Source organism: Nansenia antarctica, assembly GCF_963989245.1.
Source record: "Nansenia antarctica genome assembly, chromosome: 7".
Classification (NCBI taxonomy): Eukaryota; Metazoa; Chordata; class Actinopteri; order Argentiniformes; family Microstomatidae; genus Nansenia; species Nansenia antarctica.
Genome location: NC_137677.1, coordinates 54,660,667 through 54,680,377, shown reverse-complemented (window position 1 = coordinate 54,680,377; position 19,711 = coordinate 54,660,667). Strand labels below are relative to the sequence as shown.

The following is a 19,711-nucleotide window of genomic DNA, read 5'->3' as shown; positions in this document are numbered from 1 at the left end:
GACTAGAATGGTGGTCAATGTCAGACCAATACTTCTCCATGTAATATACATTTTATATCAAATATCATGAAGGCTATAAAAAATACATACAGTTCTAAGCTAAGAAAGGCAAACTATTAGGTGTAGGTGTCACAGGTTATAGATTAACACGAAGGTCCAAAACTCACATAACAAAATCTGGCATGTTATTCAGAGTGAATATCATCACACTAAAACATGACAACATTGACCTTTAGAGCATACTGAGCTCAATGAGACGGCCTGCAAACACACCCAGTGTTCCAATGATACACACGGCCATAAACACACACAGGAGGATGTGATCCAGCACCATGGCCACAAACTTCCACTCCTCAGCAGCCTGGGGAAAGAGGAACAGAGACATTCATCAGTCAGAGTCTGAGAGATGAAAACTGACATTCGACAACAGCATGTTTGGATACTGGATTCTGATTGGCTAGCAACAGTGGTAAATATCCCAACAACCTTCAGTCCAGACCGCATTTCCAGTATCAATGCGCCTCCCAATCAATCTGATTAAGAACACCTTACCTGTGCTGACCTACAATGCAATCGTTGATCTTGTTTATGGGACTATATTTAATGTTGCAACTGTGTATTTATTTGTGATATTATGTGGTGGCTGTTGGCCTCGTGCCACAACCCTGTACTGTACCAGTGGTAAAAATGAGACAACCCCCCTTCCTCTCATGGTAAATTGCTTCCTTATTCCACCCCATTACAAAGAGACACTTACATTGTTTGATTCCTCGTCAGATTTCATGGTTTCAGCAATGTACTTGACCCCCTCAATAGCACTGCGCACATCTGGGTTCTTGGTGATGGGGGACTGGTAGGTGAAGGCAGTAGGGGTGGGCTTGCCTGAGATATCAGACATGTCAAAGTCAGCACCATAGAGGCTTTTCTCCAGTTTCTCCTTTGCGGGACGCTTCATCGTTGAGAAGAACATGATGTTGGGAATAGTTTCAATGAAAATCTGATGAGGAAAAATAAAATAAAAATGTACAGCATTTGTATTTGTATCAGGTAGCATCACTTTCACAAAGCAAGATAGCAATGCAACACAATAATTCAGGATGTTAAACTTCCAGTGGAGCCCAAAAGTAAACAATATAACAGTAAGCAGTAAGCACATAGTAAAACTGTTTAAATCTTCTATCACTAGATGGCAGTACTAGACAAGGTATTTGCCGGGCCCATGTCACACAGTACAAATCAGGCTGTGTCATGTCTTCTCAAAATATAACCCATATAGCCTTCTTTGAGCACCACTCCACTTACATTTATAAAGTGAATTGAATTGATAACGAATAGAGCTCCACACTTAGGTAACCAAAAGTAGCAGGTCAAGGTCCCTGCTGTGCTGTCCTACCTGGCGAACCCAAGCAGGCATGGTATGAGTACTGGGGGAGCGGTGGTGGGTGTTGATGACAATGACAGTGATGATGATGGAGGCGATGACAAAGACCATGGTGAAGAGCATGTATTTCCCGATGAGCGGCACAGCACTGGAGGTCGAGGGGATGAGCTCCACGATGACCAGCAGGAACACAGTTAGAGACAGCAGGACAGAGATGCTGAGGGTCATCTTCTCACCTGAGGGGACATAATGGTCACAACACAAACGTCCAAAAAAGCAGACTTACAGTGGCATTCATCTACAAAGAAAGACAGGACTAGAATAAGGAATCAATCAAATTTCATCAAGATAATTGTCACATGCTAAATAAACATCGAACTGTTTAGTAAAAAAACAAGGCTTATTTGTTTTGTTTGTTACACTGAACACATCATAGGGAAACTGCAGAACATTTACAAAATGGTTTCATTAGTGAACAGTGAGAACACAAGCTGAGAAGGGTACTGAAGCAAAGGCTACACATAGTTGTGCTGTAGCTTAACTCAACTGTGACACCTCTGACAATTTAATTAAACTAATCAATCAGCATCCCCTCAAAGTCATCTGGTTTGATCAGGGCATTCCATTCTTATTAATTTGGTGTCCTGTTAGACCTTATATCCCCCCTCATTGCTCCTGTTCCCGCAGATTAATTACAGAAGGAGGCAAAGTGAATGCAGTGATCACGGTGATAATTGATCTTGTGCATCACTGCACATGGCAGCTTTAGAGAGGAAGAGAGAGAGAGAGAGAGAGAGAGAGAGAGAGAGAGAGAGAGAGAGAGAGAGAGAGAGAGAGAGAGAGAGAGAGAGAGAGAGAGAGATGCCACTCGCAGTGATGAATGAACAGTGACTCTGACAATACAAGAGGGTCATTGGGGTTGAGGTTACACGTCGTAACGAGTGTAGCAGTAACATAATGTTCTGCTGTCGGCAGTGCTGGACCATCATCACACCCTCGAAACACAACTTCTTATGACCACAAGGAGGAGCAGCCTGCCAGCTTTGCTGTGGGGTTGGTGCAACTGATCCTCTGCCCTCAGCCCTCCACTAGATGAAGAGATCTGTGATTTGGTGCCATAACTAATGCCTTTACGATAGTTATATGCTGTACCAAGACTGAGGTCATTACTGATCTCCGCACACACACGCACACACGCACACACGCACACACACACACACACACACACACACACACACACACGCACACACACACACACACACACACACACACACACACACACACACACACACACACACACATACACACTCACACACACACACACTAAAATGCTAAATATGTGTTGTTTTTACTGTTCAGTAAAATGAGTTAACCCAGCAAACTCCCACAGCGTAGTGGTGGCAGCCATATCAGACATAGGCAGCTAGTGATGTATTATACATTAAAGGAAAGGCCTGCTAGCAGACATGGCAGCACAGAGGGACTCTGGGTAATGAAGCAGGTCTCCACACTGGGAACAGGGCCAGATGCAAGCTAAGGCTGAGCGGAGCCACATCAGTGTTACAGCTAATGGAGGAACCAGCTACGAGGACAAGCACACAAGCATGAGAACATTTGATGATTTGATGAGAACAGTTGATGCAGGTACTTCTCAAACACTGTTTAAGCTCTGTATCAACAAAGCAGCTATGTCACAGCAGTTAGGAGATAGGAAAAAATGAGAGTGAATCTTCAGTCACCTGATTAAACAAGTTTAGAACCAAAACGTGTGTGTAGAAGGGAGTGCTATACCAGAGTCGGTGGGCAGGTAGAAGACCAGGCCGGTGAGGAAGGAGAAGAGCATGCAGGGGATGATGACGTTGACAATGAAGTAGAGGGGCAGACGCAACATAAGGAAGTGGTAGGTGATGTCCAGGTAGGGTGTCTCCGGGCAACAGGCATAGTACACCCAGTGCTTCCAGCTGCGGTAGTCCTTCATCACCCACTCGCCACTCTCCATGAAGTTACTCAGGTCAGGCCGGTCATTGTCCTGTAGTGGAGACATGGAATAAAGCCGTAATAAATGTGCAATAAAGATGTATCGAATGTGTAATAAGGATGGAATGAAGGTGCAAGGTTTATGTTGTGTCACTGCTATGCAAGCGAGAACAGAGGTTCAATGGAGAAAGGTAACAAAATCTTTTTTTACGGGATTGACGACAACCAAGTTGCCATCATAGGTCCAGGTACCGATCTTCATGGTGCAGTTCTGGAGGTCAAAGGGGAAGTGCAGCACAACGATTTCACAGTAGCTCTTAAAGATGGCAGGGGGATTCCATGTGATCATGCCAGTGTGCTCCAGCAGCACTTTGGTCTCGTGAACGATGGCAAAGTCACCGTCAGCACTGCGGGCACAGACAAAAAACAGGCAACATCAGCATGGGAGATAATGTTAACACAAGAGGACATCACTGCCTTGGGCTTGGCATGGCCCTGCCATCACAGCAGCAACGCGGGCCAACCAACCAGAGCTGAGACTGGCAAAGGTTTCTGTGGCAGAGGAGCTGGTTGTCAGGGAGAAACAGCAGCGTGTCAGCCGCAGCATATGGTGTGGGGGGAACCTGTGATAAAGAGGCCAGATTTAGCCTGATGCAATCTGAGCTCTGGCCCCCGACACAGTGGAAAGGCAAAAAGCCATGTGATGTGAAAACATCCTCAACAATCTTGAGTCATTCTGGCAGTCTAGTCTGTATGACATTTGATGCAAATACTGTATGCTTATTACTTGTTGTAGAGAACCAGGTCAGGGCGCCAAATGTCAGTGGATGGAATTCTTATCTTTTTGATTCCACCATAATCCTGAGGATTCCAACGCAAATTCACATCATTCCATTCCTGGAATATTAAAACAAATAGAGAAAGGTTATTTGAAGGTCCTGATGCATACATGTGTTTCCCAGACACAATTAAGCCTGGTCCTACACTTTCAATGCAGAATTTCCATTAAACACACCTTTTAGTCTAGGATTAGGCTTAATCTGTGTTTGGGAAATTAGCCTGTATTGTATTGTTAAAGTCGAATTTTCAGACAATATCATTGAAAAAGGAATGCTTTGATTGGATGTTTCCCCACTATCCTTAAAAGTCATTTTGCACTTAAATAGTACATTAATTCAGTTCTCATCCATGTTTATATTGTCATGGTTGCACTAGACACTGAAATAACAAACCTGCTTCAGTCGCACATTACTGGTGACAATCTGGTTGACCTCATCCTGCAGAGAGAGAGAGAGAGAGAGAGAGAGAGAGAGAGAGGGAGGGAGGGAGGGAGGGAGGGGGAGATGGAGGGAGGGAGGGAGGGAGGGAGAGAGAGAGAGAGAGACAGAGAGATGGAGGGAGAAAGAGAGAGGGAGGGAGGGAGGGAGGGGGAGAGAGAGACAGAGAGATGGAGGGAGGGAGGGAGGGGGAGAGAGAGACAGAGACAGAGAGAGAGAGAGAGAGGGAGGGAGGGAGGGAGGGAGGGGGAGAGAGAGAGACAGAGAGATGGAGGGAGAAAGAGAGAGGGAGAAGGAGAAGGAGAAAGAAGGAGAAGGAGAGAGATTTGTTTAGAGTGTGAGTTATGTTGACAGTAATGAATGATAGATATTGGCTAGGATTGGTGTGACTTCGTACCACACTGATGAGCTGAATGAGCTGCAGTCCCACCGTGACCACCACTGGGTCCTTGAAGTGACTGACAGGCCGCACCACCTTGTTGTAACCCACGAACAGGGTCTTCACCAGGCGGGTCTCATCCACAGAGCCCCAGGCAGGGCCTACAAGAAACACCAAGACAGGTTGTGAAAGAGCACTCACCAATGAAACAGCCAGAGGGATTCTGTTTACAGTGTTACAGTGATATTACTGATAGACCAAAATACTCTGTCCTCCCCTAAATTCCCTCCTCAATCTGTTCCCTCTATTTCCCTTTTTTTTCTTTTGTTCTTCCTTTTATCATTCCTCGCTACCCCTAATTATGTTCATACATTTGTCAATCCCTCTTTCCTGTTTACATGTATTTATTTTTGCAATGTGTGGTATCTGGCACCCAAGGTGAGACATTTTCTGGACAACCGGACCAACAATAGGGCATGTTTCATGAACAAGGTTTTCAAGGTAACCCTCTATGGCACCTTGTTGCCTCTAGGCAACATACCCATTCTTAGCCTTTTACATTCACACAATGCATCCCCAGTTATGATGCAATACTTAGAAAAAGAGGCAGGGCGCAGGCGTGCCTCTCTTGGGGCACCTCTCGGCGCCTCTCGGGGGCACTCTCCATGCCATTACTTACCATTACTTACATTTATGTACTTTAGCCACTTTACTCTATTATACTGAGCCAATTACCACTATTGCACTATTGCACTATTGTCTATTGTATTCCACCCCTGTACATTGTACCGCACATTTAAAATATTTTATCTAGTATTTTTTTGTATATATAGTTATGTCTAATCTTGTCGTATTATATTGTTATTTATTGTTTTTGTTTACTATGCACCGTGCATGAGAGGGAAATGCAATTTCAGCCCTCTGTATGTCTGTACATATATTGGATTAACAATAAAGCTGACTTTGACTTTGACTTTGACTGACCATTATGGCACAGTGTTGCCTCAAGGCAACGCACCCCAAAAAGTACCCCCCAAAAAATATTTATTGAAAATGTCTTTAGATTATGTTTATTTGGTCTATTCTAAGACAAAAAAAACACTCCAACATTTTTTTGCCCAACTGGATTCATAATGCGTGCCATAGAGGGGTAAGAAAGGTTTGAATCATATAGGTCTCTACGTAGTCTGTGATAGACTAGTTTTGATATGACATTCTATCATCGTAGGATGCTGGAGGTGATAGAGATGTGAAATGTCAGGAGAGATTGTCTTTCAGCTCTGCATCCGCTAGTTCCGCTACATATTTGACCCGAGCCAAAACAGTATCCGATTTCATTTTCCGTCTGACCTTGAAATGAAGCCTAGTGGGTAAGAATGTGCCCTACGAGAGCTTGAATGACGCTAGGGAACGTAAAAAATAAAAAATCAATGATGTGGCATCTTAATTTCATAAAACAATTGATTCTATGGTCATCACAGACATACTGAGATTGAAAGATCTCAAGCACACATGCTCCTGTCAATCACAGAGCCAAAGGCACAAACACTAGAGTTTGCTTCTCATAAAAACACTTTAACTGAATACATTTCATAGCCTATGTAGCTAACTGAAGGACAAGGCATAACCAAGTACCAAGTGTTGTTTCTATGATATAATATGATTGATATATATATTACATGATTAATGGGGTTGATTTGTAAGGCATGCAAATGTTAGTTTAGGATAGGCTATGATTAGAAATGTCCTGGCTATGGCATTAACCTACAAGAGAAATCTGAGATCTACACTACATTACTCTTATCCTATCAAATCAGCCATCATGCTTTCAGTTTAGAATATACCTTACCTGCCAGTATAACCAGGAGATGAGAAATAAAAAGTAGAAGATTCATTCCTGTGCTATTTTCTCATAAACTCTGAAGTATATCCAATATCTCGAGTCTTGCAATAGAGGGTAACGGTATATTGCTAGTGAGGTAACACCATCATTTCTGCCCACTTGAAGGGTTGTCAAAATAATGGCAACACTGACTTGCTGCCCAAGTGCTCTATTGGGAACAGTATTGTGGTTCCCTGGCACCATATGTTACAAGTGACCACCAATAGCTGTCATTTGAGATGGTGACATTCTTTGTCGTCTGTTATAAGCTCTACATGCCTGGGTAATCTACCACTGAAATGTCCCACAGTGCAATAGGCTACACTACGGATTGAAGTACAATAATAGCCTATGGCTGCTTTCAAAATGGTGCCATTTGTTGTGCACTTACATTTATTTTTGGATAGGCCTACTCTTTAATAGTATTTGGGGAACTTGATACTGGGCCCCTTGATTACCAACAACTTATTTGAAATGTTTATTGTTTGCCAATTCGTCATGTCTGAAGTCTTTCCAAATTCTATATGGAAATCAGAATAAGCATTGTTTGATTACAATAACACTATGTTTACCATGTTTTCAAACACAGAAATCTTATAACTTGTCGTCGTTGATCTCACCTCTGGGTAATTAACTATAGTTCCTTTTTACATTTATTGCAAAACTGCAAGATCTATCTATCTAGCCTATCTTGCCACAGCAGTTTCCAGATGGCTGGACATAACACCCCAATACCCCCTCTTTAGTCTACACCTGCCCCTCCCTGCAGAGCCAATGATGGGACTAGGCCACTAAATGTCCCTACCTCCTCTATCCGTTCAATCAGCCAGTCACTCAACCACCTGCCTCATTCATCTTATTTAGAGACAAATGGCCATTTTGGCAATGCCTGAATTAAGAGTGATCTGCCTATATCCCCCTCCACTCTCCCCCCCCTGCAATCACAGACCACCTGAATACACAGGCCTTAAGTACCTCCTGTCTGGACCAAACCCATGTGACCATGGAAAACCCCATTCAATCTGCTCAGTCATCCTCGTCAAGGACAGGCATTTGGACTCGGCTGCCCCACAGTCTTTACAGAAGGAGTGGTCTCTTATAGCATGACAGGAGTCTCAGACCTCCCTTTTTTTTTTTCAATTCCACATGTGATTAAAATGATCTCTTAACCTGAGTCTGAATATGCTCTGTCTGTGCAACATCTGCTGCCGGGAATGGTTAAGCAACCCACTGAACAACTCACCCGATGTTTCTGCTCCAACTGAGATTATGTGGATTACGCTTTCCATGGAAGAGATTATCATCTGTGTTACTACTGTTACTACCGGAAAATGTTCCATCTCAAAAACAGCAACATCTATTAGTACATACTGTGCTACAGTACATATTGTTTATACAGATATCATAAGATGTATTGTATTGTATATTTTCTAAACCTTTATTCTCCTGTATCTTTGATTTTGTGTTTTGTATTTTTCAATGTAATGTATTTTGTTTGATGAATATCGGAAAAGGATGGGGACATTTATTTTTGGTGATACAATTTCGCTCAATATGCAGTTTTTAAATTCATGCAGTTCCATGGTAATAGGTATGGTAAGGTATGGCTACATTGCTCATAACTGATCTTGGTACTATGATGCCTGTCACTATGCCAGAAATATAAACATCTACAGGCATTGCTTAAAATATACAACATTTTCATTTCACACTTTTTAAATATTTCAGTATTTTTAGCATGTGGAAATGTAGGTCAGCCCTCTGCAGGAAGAAATGTCACACAGCACCATCCGATCCAATCATCCAATCAACAGAGAAAGGTCAGTTATGTCATGGATCAGAGGCACTGGGAAATGTAGACTCATTAATGTGAATAAGAGGCAGCCATCCCATAATAGATTTGGAAAACATTATTTGATGTGCATGAAGAGACCACCTCTGTTGTGACATTATCACAGCAGTAGTCTGAACAGTTGATGGGTTTCTTCTCGGTTTGGTCTACTGGCTTCAGTTACTAATGTAGATGGATGGACTGTATATTACGTGAAAACGCTGTTGATTATGCTTAGATATGGAAGAATGGTTGGGAAAAAAATGCTATCTTGTTGGACAATCAACCAAAACTAGATCGGAATTCCTTCACCATTCATTTGGCATACTGTAACCTATAAAAGCAAGGAATAAATGTCAAGAGAAATGTGTTTCTGAGTAGGCATGAACCATACCAAAGTACACAGATATACACAGCCATGAAAAGCCCACAACAAAATAAACCATAAAATAGCATGAGGTACCAGGCACAGGGAGCTCAGGGCAGGGAAAATGTTATGGCTTTGAATAATCCAACCTAAAAGCTAGTGTTTCCAGTTACCAGTGAGAACAATGGCAGATCATTTAATGGGATTTCAAATGAAATTAAAAGAGGCCATCTGCTGTCATTCATCCAGGATAGTTGTGGTTGATGGAATGATGGTCTCCAGTGGAACGTAAATGAGTCTAGCCTAAAGAGGACAAATATATGAAAAAAATCCAAACAGCTCTTTGTTCATGCCGCCAAAATGCAAGGTTACACTTTGATCTTATAATGAGGAGGACGAAGATAAGACATGGTTTTTGAAATTGTGTGGAAAGACATTGCTTGTGGGGTAATTAAACATAAAATACATACATAAATCCCATGTGACATTGTTTGCATATGTATCCAGCAATTAAAATCTCTCCTGCCATGCCTACGGTATTGTGGATTTTGAGTTAATCTCCAAGTGCATCAGTGTGACTGACACGTTGTTGGAGGGGCTGCTGCGACCAGTCACGTGTGCCATCTATAGCAGCGCCTGTCACTCTGAATATGCAGGTTGAAAGACGTATGCCCCATTTGTCAAGGTCACTGTGTTAGTACATGAAAATGTAGCATGTCCCTTTTGTAGAATCGAGAATTACTTTTGTCTTGAAATATTTTCCATATTCTAAAATGAACATGCATTGTACTAAACACTTAATTCAGCAGCTTAATTAAACATGAGTTTAATGTTAACAATTCAGATGACTCAGGAAATACTAGTACAATTCTGGAGAGCAAGGTTTTAATAAATTAAAATGTCCATGCGCAAATTATGTACAAAAATATAACAATAAAAAACATTAACTGCATAAAGGTTGCAGTTTGAATGCAACAAACATTTGAAGATCAGGCAAATGTAACAGAACATTTAAGGGTACACCAATTGCTTGTTTACTGAAAGAGGCTCAGAAATTCACCGGAATACGAAACTGTATAACAAACAGATGAAGAGGCAAAAAGGACTGGATCAGTCAAAGATAATCACAAAGGTTCAGAAAAGATACAGTAGTCTATTTCACATCCAGGTAAACAGTGTTTCACAAAAACAATAGTCCAAAGGAAAACCAGGAGCTACTGTAAATCTACAGGAGAAACAAAAGCAGTCACACAATGCTTCACAATGTTTACCACATGCTGGGTTAACTGCTACAAAAGCTGTACAAAATAAAGATGCTTCCGCCAAGTCTGGTCCATCAGTGTTTAAAACCCCCGACAAAAATGGGGAGACAGACATGCAAGTTTAAGGTACATTTTAAGGTACCACACCCATAACAGGGGAGGAACAAGGTATGGTTCAGCAACTGGTCCACTGGGAGTGGAGAAACAGAATGTATCACCAATGTAATACAAATAATCCTTCAAATGTAATACAATTGTAATACAAAGAGTCCTTCCTATCAATGTCTTTGCAAAAAAAGCGATTAGACAGCATCAAGCTGTTTTACAAAAAAAAGTTGTTTCTTCTTTATACTTGAGGAGTGGTTCTGTTATCAGAAGAGGACATCTTCGTTCTTGATGAGGGATTCCACTACCTGCCTCTGGTAGCGGATGTCGTTGAGTGCTGTCATGGCGTCCAGGTTTGGGGCTCGCATGAGAGTGGGCCCGAAAACAATACCCAAGTTCTCTGCATTCATCAGGTTGTCCTTCTCGTTTAATGTTACCCTGTAGAAGTGTCAAATAGAGGATAATGCATAAATAACTTGAAATAAACATTAAATATTATATTAATTAAATTAATATTTATAACATTTTAAAAACAATACCATATCATGGCCCAGTTAAACAACCATGCCCATTAATATTACTAGTCAGAAAAATAAATAGTGGCTGAGAAGTTAGTGGGTTTGGATCAATCACCTTTTCAAGTGAGCCAGAAGGTATTGCAGGGTTTCACTGTGTGATGGAGGCAGCAGCTTCAGAGCCTCGCGGAAGGCCTCGAGCCTCTTCTCTGGGTCTGACAGCTCTGGGAACCAAACACAAGCACACAGTCAGGCCACCAGCCATACATCTGCAAACCCTTACAATACACACTCTGATTACAATACACACTCTGATTACAATACACACTCTGATTCAGACGGAAAAAAACATCAGAGGTCAGAGGTTCGCCCAGACGATTCACCACCATGTGATAAACACAAGTGAACTTCCCTCAAGGAAGAGATCATACACAGTAGTCGAGAGACGTGTTGTTGTTGTTGTTGAACTCAAAATACATTTTCTCTGTAAATGGAAAATGTGAGAGATTCAAAAGGAGAGGAGCATCTGATAGCATCCTATTCCATGGCATGAATGAGCATTTCACTGAATGGCCTAACATTTTTAATAATTCTCAGTAAAAAATCAAAGCAGCCAAGCGTTGCAAAGGAAACTCAATCGCTTTCATGCTATCTTCTGTATTTTCCATTATAACCTTTGAGTCCACGCATCACACATCACACATCATGCCGTCATTATTGAGCGATTTACACAATGCTACAGTTTCTCAAAAGATGCATATCAGTGCATTGACAAAAAGAAAATGTATGCAAAAACTTTCAACTGCCCGGTAGTGAGACCTAGCTGGTTATTTTGGACTCACTTGCAGCTTCGATGAACCTGGGGTAGGCGTCGTATGAGATGACAGGAGTCGGCAAATTCCTGAGGTACAGTTTAAGTGCGCCCGTGATGATGTTGATATCTTCATAAGCATTCACAGAGATGTCTGCCCTCTCACCATCTGTGGAAAAATACCAACACATTTGTTAGAAATAAATAAGTGATATTTGTGGATGGGTGTGCAAAAGACAAAGGACATTGTGTACATCAGTATGGACACGGAGTAGTGTGAACTGGAGAATAAAGGAATTCCCTGAGGGGAAGACATCTAGGCTGGGTGCTTTGGAATTTGAAGAGCTGCTGTCAATGGTCTGCCCTGTTTTATTCTGATTTCTACTCAGATATGCACGGTATCCAGAGCAGGCCATGGCCTAATTCTGTTGAGGGTCTTAACGTCACAGTGCTGTGAGCTGGAATGAAACTCTGTCATGGGTGATCTCCCACATTCGTCTCTGGCTAAGGCTTTAGCCCACAGCTCCAGGCTCTCCTCCTAGTTCTAATTCACACTGCACTGAGCAAAGGCAGTCTCACTCCAACAACTGTATATTATCTCTCTAACTGGAGGACCTAAATTAAGTTGGAGTAACTACTGAACGGAATCCATTTCTAATTACGTTTTAGGCAGCTAGGGCTGTTGGACTAGTCCAGTGATTCCCCTATCCCCCAAGGCCCCTGGACACTCTGTGAAGTCTCTGTCTGTGTGTGAGCCTTGCAGTCAAGCAGTCCTCTCCCAGATTAATCCCACCACTAATGTGACACTTTCCCATTAATCCACAAGTGCTCACACTACCTTATGTAAACACATCACTTGTCATCATTCACATCAGCAAGTAATCTAAAACTACATCACATACAGTGCTGAGGCTCTTACAGCTGATCTATATTCTACTGTCTGTTAGGCACTTGAAGGGGTTTGTTCATCCAGATCTGAAAGTCAGGATGTCAGAGCAAGACATACCTCTGTCAAATGTCAGCTTGACATCTTCGACTGAATCACTGAATCCAGATATTCTGTACAGTCCTTCAGATTTGAGACCTGAGGAAAGAGGAGAGAGTTGATGATAAATGCTGCATTTTCATTAGGGGGATATGGGCAACCAATACAGATTAAATCTAGCATGCAGAAAATGCAGGCACATTTCACCTTCACCAGTCACCTTGGACAGCATAGAGAGTGTCATTAAAAAAACTCTTTAAATATGCATGAGAAATTAAACATGTCTACAATATTATATAGGGAATAACACGGGCAGACGCAAATAGTTTTCTGCATCGTTGGAGAAAATAATAAAGACATAAATCAAACATAGCATTAGTTACAGACGTAGATTACCGGGCAGACAATGAGGTAGAAATGAGGCTTCTACATAGATGAGTGATTCAACTGGCATATAATCAACAGAGGCAACAGGAAACAGAGTAATCTATTCTCCACTACCCATGTCCAATTACCTCCACATCATATGACTGAATATGACCAACACTAGAATCATTAATAATACATTAAACAATATTCATACTTCTACTATTTTAATGTGTTTGTAGATCCCACGGTGCTTGAAAAATGCATTCTTCCATTGTTGAAATACTAAACATTTAGGTTAATTGAGAATGTTTTATATTGAGATCAATTTAGCAAGAGAATAGATTTTTTTTTTTTTTTTTTTTATAAAGTAAATCAATAGGGCCATCGTCAAACTCAAACCTGAATAGAAAGCCACCATCATGGAACTAGAGGAGACAAAGGACCCATCCACTGCAGTAAACACTGTATAAATCAATAAAACAAGCTAATGTGTTAACCTGTCCTCTACTCACCTCTCGATTCAATCTCCCGTATGCACATGTCAACCACCATGGGCCGCTTGGTGTTGCGAGCTTTCACCAGGGTGGTGAGGTCACAGCTGTAGACCTTCTTCACATGTTTCAGGTCTGGCTTGCAATCGCAGGGCACCAAGGTGGAGCACTGCTTGTGGACGTTCAAACCACAGTCTGCAGGCAAAGAAGGTGAGGGAAGTCAAAAAGGAATAAACCTAAAAGGTATACCATCAAATTACCAACAATTTTGGTTATACTAGTAAAACTGCTCCTTTGTTTCATAACTGCAATATAAAACATTTTTATACACAGAACTTAAGAGAGAGTAGAGAGGAAATAGTAATATATAACATAAGGTTTGGTGAAAATAGTATTGATGTGTATTTTTATTTTTTTAGATATGCCCCCCACACATTGTTAATTTTGTTGATTGGCCAGATTTGTGTTTTTGCTTGCTCAGGTCTACAGTAAACCTCCCTGATCAATATTTGCTGTCAGAATGTCATTGAACCACTGGGGAATTCTCTACTGCTGACATGCCTCTCTGGTCAGCTGCCAGGAGTGTTATTGGAGTCACCTTGGGCACTGGGGTGGAACACAGATCCGCACACAACCCCTAATACAGACAACAGGCCATTCATTCTCCAAAATAAAGCACAACAAAGGTCGACCAATACAGCTACAACATTGACATTCATTCTGGACATTAATATTTGTGGCTGGGTATGTTTCTAACTGGTTCCACCCCAAAATGTTATATTATGATGTTAGTACTGCATGAAGGTCATCATTCTTACAATGGGATTTCACCAAATCCAAAGTCCCCAACTTTCCAGATGTATTTCGTTATGGAAATGTGTTCATCTATTTGTAGCACAATATGCACCCTCATTTGTTTTTTTTAAGCGGTAGTTTGAATGAGCGCCACACACAGGCTTTTGTCTTCAGCACTAGAGTGGGGCCTCAGGCGCAGCTGCTACAGCGCAGGGTTCACCTTGTAGGGAGCACACAGCAGTCCGCAGAGAGCAGATGCAGAGAGACTCCTGCTCCGCTTTGTAACAGAGGCTCTTAGAGGGAATTAGAGGCTCAGTGAAAACAATGTGGCCTGGAGGAGGGAGAGTCAGGCCCGCAGCCCACTGCTGCACGCTCTATTCTCCTCCAAATCTGGGCTCACACACAATGGTTGTGGAAGCAGTGATTCAGCCGCTGTGGGCTACACTAGACCTACTTTCCCAGACTTAAATGGGGCAGCTCTCTTCAAGCTTTAACCAGTTCTGTGCCATCTCCAAATTCTGAAGAGGAACATTGGACAAAAAATCTCTATGATGCTAAGTAATTCTTACATCTGGAAATGTTAGGATATTTATAGCATAGCATAGAGTACAGTACAGTGTTTTAATTGTATAGTATAGTATAGTGGATAGTGTACATAGCCTTTATTTATGTAAACCAGCTCTTTTTCCCTTCTTGTTTTTAGTTTTTTTCCTAGCACCAGGGGAGCCCCCACTCCCAAATTTCGTTGTATGGTACCTGTACTATGACAACTATGACTAAATGACAATAAAGACCATTCATTCATAAAAAATAAAAATAAAACCCTAAAACATATAGAAACTGGGGAGTGCAGACATAGCTTGATATTGCTACACGTATTTTGATTAATATGGCCCCCCAGAGAAATTTAGGCAGCCTTTATTCATATGCCTCGGTGCAGAAATGTAATTACACTTAAGAGATGATTCTCTTAAGGATATGAGACAGGCGGGGTAATAGAGGCCACCCTTTCCTCAGACTCAGGTCTGCTGGGCTGGTGTTGTGCATCTGTGCACACTGATGGATCAAGGTCCCAGGTGGGGCGGGGGGGGGTTGGGGAACAGGAGAGCCTCCAGCGAGACCAGCAGTCTGGAGACACATGGTGCGTTACTGCAGTGTCAGCTCTGTCGCCATGGCAAAGACACTCCACTGAGGATGAGACCTCTGCTGTGATACGGCTAAAAGGGTTTGACACTGGAGTGGAGGTGAGGTGAGGTGAGGTCTGCTGGCTGGTCATCAACACATCATCTCTCTGTCTAACCTTCACTGTGTCCGGGATCCACAATGGCTGTCTATATACCACCCACAGTCTCTGACTGTAGTACAGTACGTATTAAAACGTGATGTCCTTGTCCCTGTTGCTTGTGCAGTTGGTTTCCCCACTATGCAGTGATGATGAATAGAGGCTGAGCAGTATGACCTAGCTCTCTGGTTGGAGCTGCTGAATTTTAATGTGTTTGGAAATGGAGCTCCTTCCCAGCGCTCCGAGACCCGCTCCTCGTTAAAGAGACATGCCAGCTTTGTTTTCCTTCACGGCCATGATGGGATGAGGCTAGGGGGCGTTCTCTGATGAGGAAATGTGGCACAACAAGAACTGGCAAAGGCTGGCTTCCTGGCGAGCTCCCAAAAACAGTTCACACTATACAAAAAGAAAGGGGCGAGCACATTTTTGAAATGCTAATTCAAACATTGTATGAGACTGCTGTCCTAGATTCTGGTAGCCTGAGTCTGATGGAATGGCGGAAATAGTCACAAAAACAGAGACACTTTTTATCCTATTGTCAGACGCTTTCCAAAACAATGCATCAATTATTTATCGATCTGCTCTCACAGACCACAGACATAATTCACTTTGTCCCATCAATAATATATGAAATATATAGGCTACATCAGTCTACAGTGCATTATTGCTCTATTCAGGAATGAGCATCAGAGAAATGTATTTCGCCTTGTATTTCCCCTTAAAGGAAAACCTTTGTGTGTCCAAAATTGCAACAAAAATGCACTGTAGATTCTGAAATATAGAAATTAAAATGGCAGACCATGCATATCCTGCAGCAATTTAGATGGTGCATGCCATAATTCTATTGAATTTTCATAATGTAAACACAAAGGAATAGCACAATATTCTGTTCAGCAAAATAATACAAATAGATAGAAATAACTACTGGTATAGGAACGAAAGAATCTCCATTCCTGTGAATATCAGATACTACAAGAGACATAATTCAAAAGGCAGGGCTAGGCAGTAGGCAGACCATTATGTGGGAGGACTACAGCCTGATGACACAGAGGTATTCTCCATCCCCCCACCACGGAAATGGTCACCAAGTGGAGCCAGTATGGACGCCCCAGAGCATTGTGTTAATGGTGTGATCAATATGACAGGATAAGAAACACTCTGTGAGTCTCACTTTAAGCAATAAGTAAACAATTGCTCAGTCCATTATGTGGGGATGTACTGTAAGAGCTACATAAAGATTGTTGACTGAACCCGACATTCTTTAGCCCATTAAAATACAGTCTGGTCTCAGAGCAAGGCATTTCACATTAGTGAAAGGCATCTATTACATCCTGGTAAACCCATGTCATTGAGTCCTTATTTCACTCCCTTATATAACTCTACTAATCTCCAGGGCAAACTCAGTTACAATAACACTAAAAACAGATTACCCATGTACAGTACATAAGTGAGAGCACAGAACTCTGGCATTACACAAACAGAGAACAGCATGTTGTTATGCAAAAACAGCAGCTCCAAACAGTCATATATAGTGAACATACAGTGATTATCCACCATAAAGGACACTACGTACCTGCACATTTAACTCCCTGAGCCATCAGCCCCCACATGAAGTTGGCACAGTATTCACACCAGTGAGGTCCCCGGAAGGTGTGGACCTGGAAGAGAGAGAGATCACAGAGAACAGGAGAGACAGTGAGAGAAGAGAGCGAAAAAAGAGAGGAGGGCAGACAATCAGAAGCTGCAGTCATGGGAATCCCACCTATCCCAGGTTGCCCTGGAAACACCCCTGATGCTTGCGCCTTAAAGGAGCCAGATTGGGGGGATTATCTCTCAGTGTTGAAGATGAAAGGCGTTTAGAGCCTAGTCAAATCTGATGGACAGGATGCCTAATCCACTCAAACTGTTAATGAGCGGGAAGGTGGTGGTGATGGTGGGTAAGGAGAGACCGTGCAGAGTGGGGGAGTCTGGGCACAGGGCTTTTATACGACGCCATTGCGAGGGGGCAAGTTGTCATGGAAATCTTCTACGGCAACAGTAGGCCTCCTTCGTGCTCACTCAGGCAAGGGAGTCCTCACTCCGCTAGGTAACAACAGCTCAACCAATCAGGAGGGCTTGATGGAGATGTCTGGGGACACGGCAGAGCTGCCTCCCTCTTAGGGGTTCTCCTGAATGATGACAATAATGGCTACCTAGGATAGTCTACTCAGGCTATTTATTATAAGGCCAACACTATACTACCATCACTACACAAGATAAGGAATAAAACAATCCATCACGGCATACAATGGAGAAGATGAAATCAACATCACAATGCATCGATACTATTGTCAGGAGGCCAATGGCCAAGTTATCTTTTGTTATTGAAGGAAGCTTTACAGGAAGAGTAACCCTTATTCTCTTGACTATTAAATCGAGTGTGAGATGAACAAAAAAAAAACACACAGTTGTGCCTTAGCAATTTGATAAGTTATTTTCTTCAGATCAGGTTCTGAAATCACATCCTCAAATTTGTACACTCTAGCTGTATAAACTCCATATAATACGGAATTTAATTGCTCTGTCAATAACGATTACACACTAACCTATCCCCAGATTCCCCACTGATTGCTAAATGTGGTGGTCGGAGCTTTGAACTGAATCCGAGTTAAACGTGTGCCAGCCCCTTAAAATGGTGAAACGGAGCATTGAGCTTGGCGAAATAAGAAAGCAGGGAGAGTCCTGTGGGTGTCAGCAGTTTCACTGCCTTGGAGGGAATGTTCCTCTCACACTGCTCCCTACTTCATTAACTGGCCCAAACAGGCGAGCAAGGAGCTACATTTTGCTGACATGAGCCAAACAGGGATACTCTCCTCCACTGCTCCCGCTTGGATCGCCTAATCTCCCCATCTGGTGCCCAAACCAATAACACTGGTCCACAGACAGACCAACACATTTCCAATTGAAAAAGGCTCAGAGTGGGACAGACCTTAATTAAACAGTCCTGTTTCTCTTTCTCTCACACAACCCCTTCCCCTCCATTCCCTATGCCAACTCCCTCCATACATATGTCACACATTTCATAATAGTAATCTGAGAAGATGTTATAGAACCTTTTCGGACATGTTAAGTAAATAGTGTTTTTTTTGTTTTTGTTTTGTTTTTTTCTTGTTTATTTTGTTGTTTTTTGTTGTTATAACAATTTCTTTTTTCACATGTTCGAAATAAAGCTTTCATTCATTCATTCAACTATCCTGTAGGCTACTGATCTCCGTCTCACCTTGAAGTTGTGGACTTTGTCGTACTTCGGCACCCGGTCGTTCTCCTTCAGCGTGGCCCGGCGGACCAGCGAGGTGAGCTGTGAATAGGCGAACAGTTTGAGGGGCTGCCAGAGGGTGGCCGGAGGTTTCTGGGGTCCCACTCCCATCCTCATCCCCAGAGCAGCGGCCAGGATGTCCTCCTGCTTGGCCTCCTGCTTGGCCTTGTGCACCAGGGACTTCTCCCCCTTACGGACCTCGTACGACTCCCTGGATGGCATTCTGACACAACCCAAATCAGAACTGGAAATTTCACCCAATAGAGCAGTCCACAAGTTAGAGGTTCCCTGTAAAAAATAAAAATAAAAACTCCTTGATTGCTCAGAGCTAGTCTAAACTAATTAATATTACGTGCATTGTTCCAATTTAATTAGACAAACCTAAACTCACAACACAAAAAGGTCAGAAAAATGTAAACCAAAAAAAGAGAAAAGAGTCCAAAAAAAGATGTCTCTTTTTAAATCCACTCAACACAGAGTGGGATGGATAAACGCTACTTCAGTTACAAGAGTCTCAAGTCTTGTGATGGCTGGATCACAAAGAGAAGCAGCACTGGGTGCTCATGTGTTCCCTGGGAAATGTGTATGCAGATGAGCTAAATGGTTGTGTTAATCCTCTCCTCCCTGTGCAGAGTTGCTGATATTCTCCCTGGAAGAGAGACAGTCTGCACACTGTGTGCACGAGGATGCTGCCAGGTCTAACACAG

The 19,711-nt window shown here is 42.4% G+C and overlaps 2 protein-coding genes across 2 annotated transcripts; both read right to left on the bottom strand.

Moving 5' to 3' along the window:
- Positions 1-232: 232 nt before the first annotated feature.
- On the bottom strand, positions 233-6,909 carry LOC308161717 (acetylcholine receptor subunit alpha; the record flags this gene model as incomplete). Its single annotated transcript, XM_080535778.1, has 9 exons — positions 233-361; positions 758-997; positions 1,394-1,617; positions 3,173-3,410; positions 3,570-3,765; positions 4,146-4,255; positions 4,591-4,635; positions 5,033-5,175; positions 6,864-6,909. 9 exons carry the CDS (start codon positions 6,907-6,909, stop codon positions 233-235), a joined length of 1,371 nt encoding a protein of 456 aa, XP_080391904.1.
- A 3,818-nt stretch (positions 6,910-10,727) lies between these two features.
- On the bottom strand, positions 10,728-19,226 carry chn1 (chimerin 1; the record flags this gene model as incomplete). The annotated part of the gene is made up of 7 exons (XM_080535501.1): positions 10,728-10,899; positions 11,095-11,200; positions 11,819-11,956; positions 12,794-12,871; positions 13,654-13,827; positions 17,283-17,367; positions 18,969-19,226. The coding sequence occupies 7 exons, from the start codon at positions 19,224-19,226 to the stop codon at positions 10,728-10,730; spliced, it is 1,011 nt and encodes a 336-aa protein (XP_080391627.1).
- Positions 19,227-19,711: the final 485 nt, after the last annotated feature.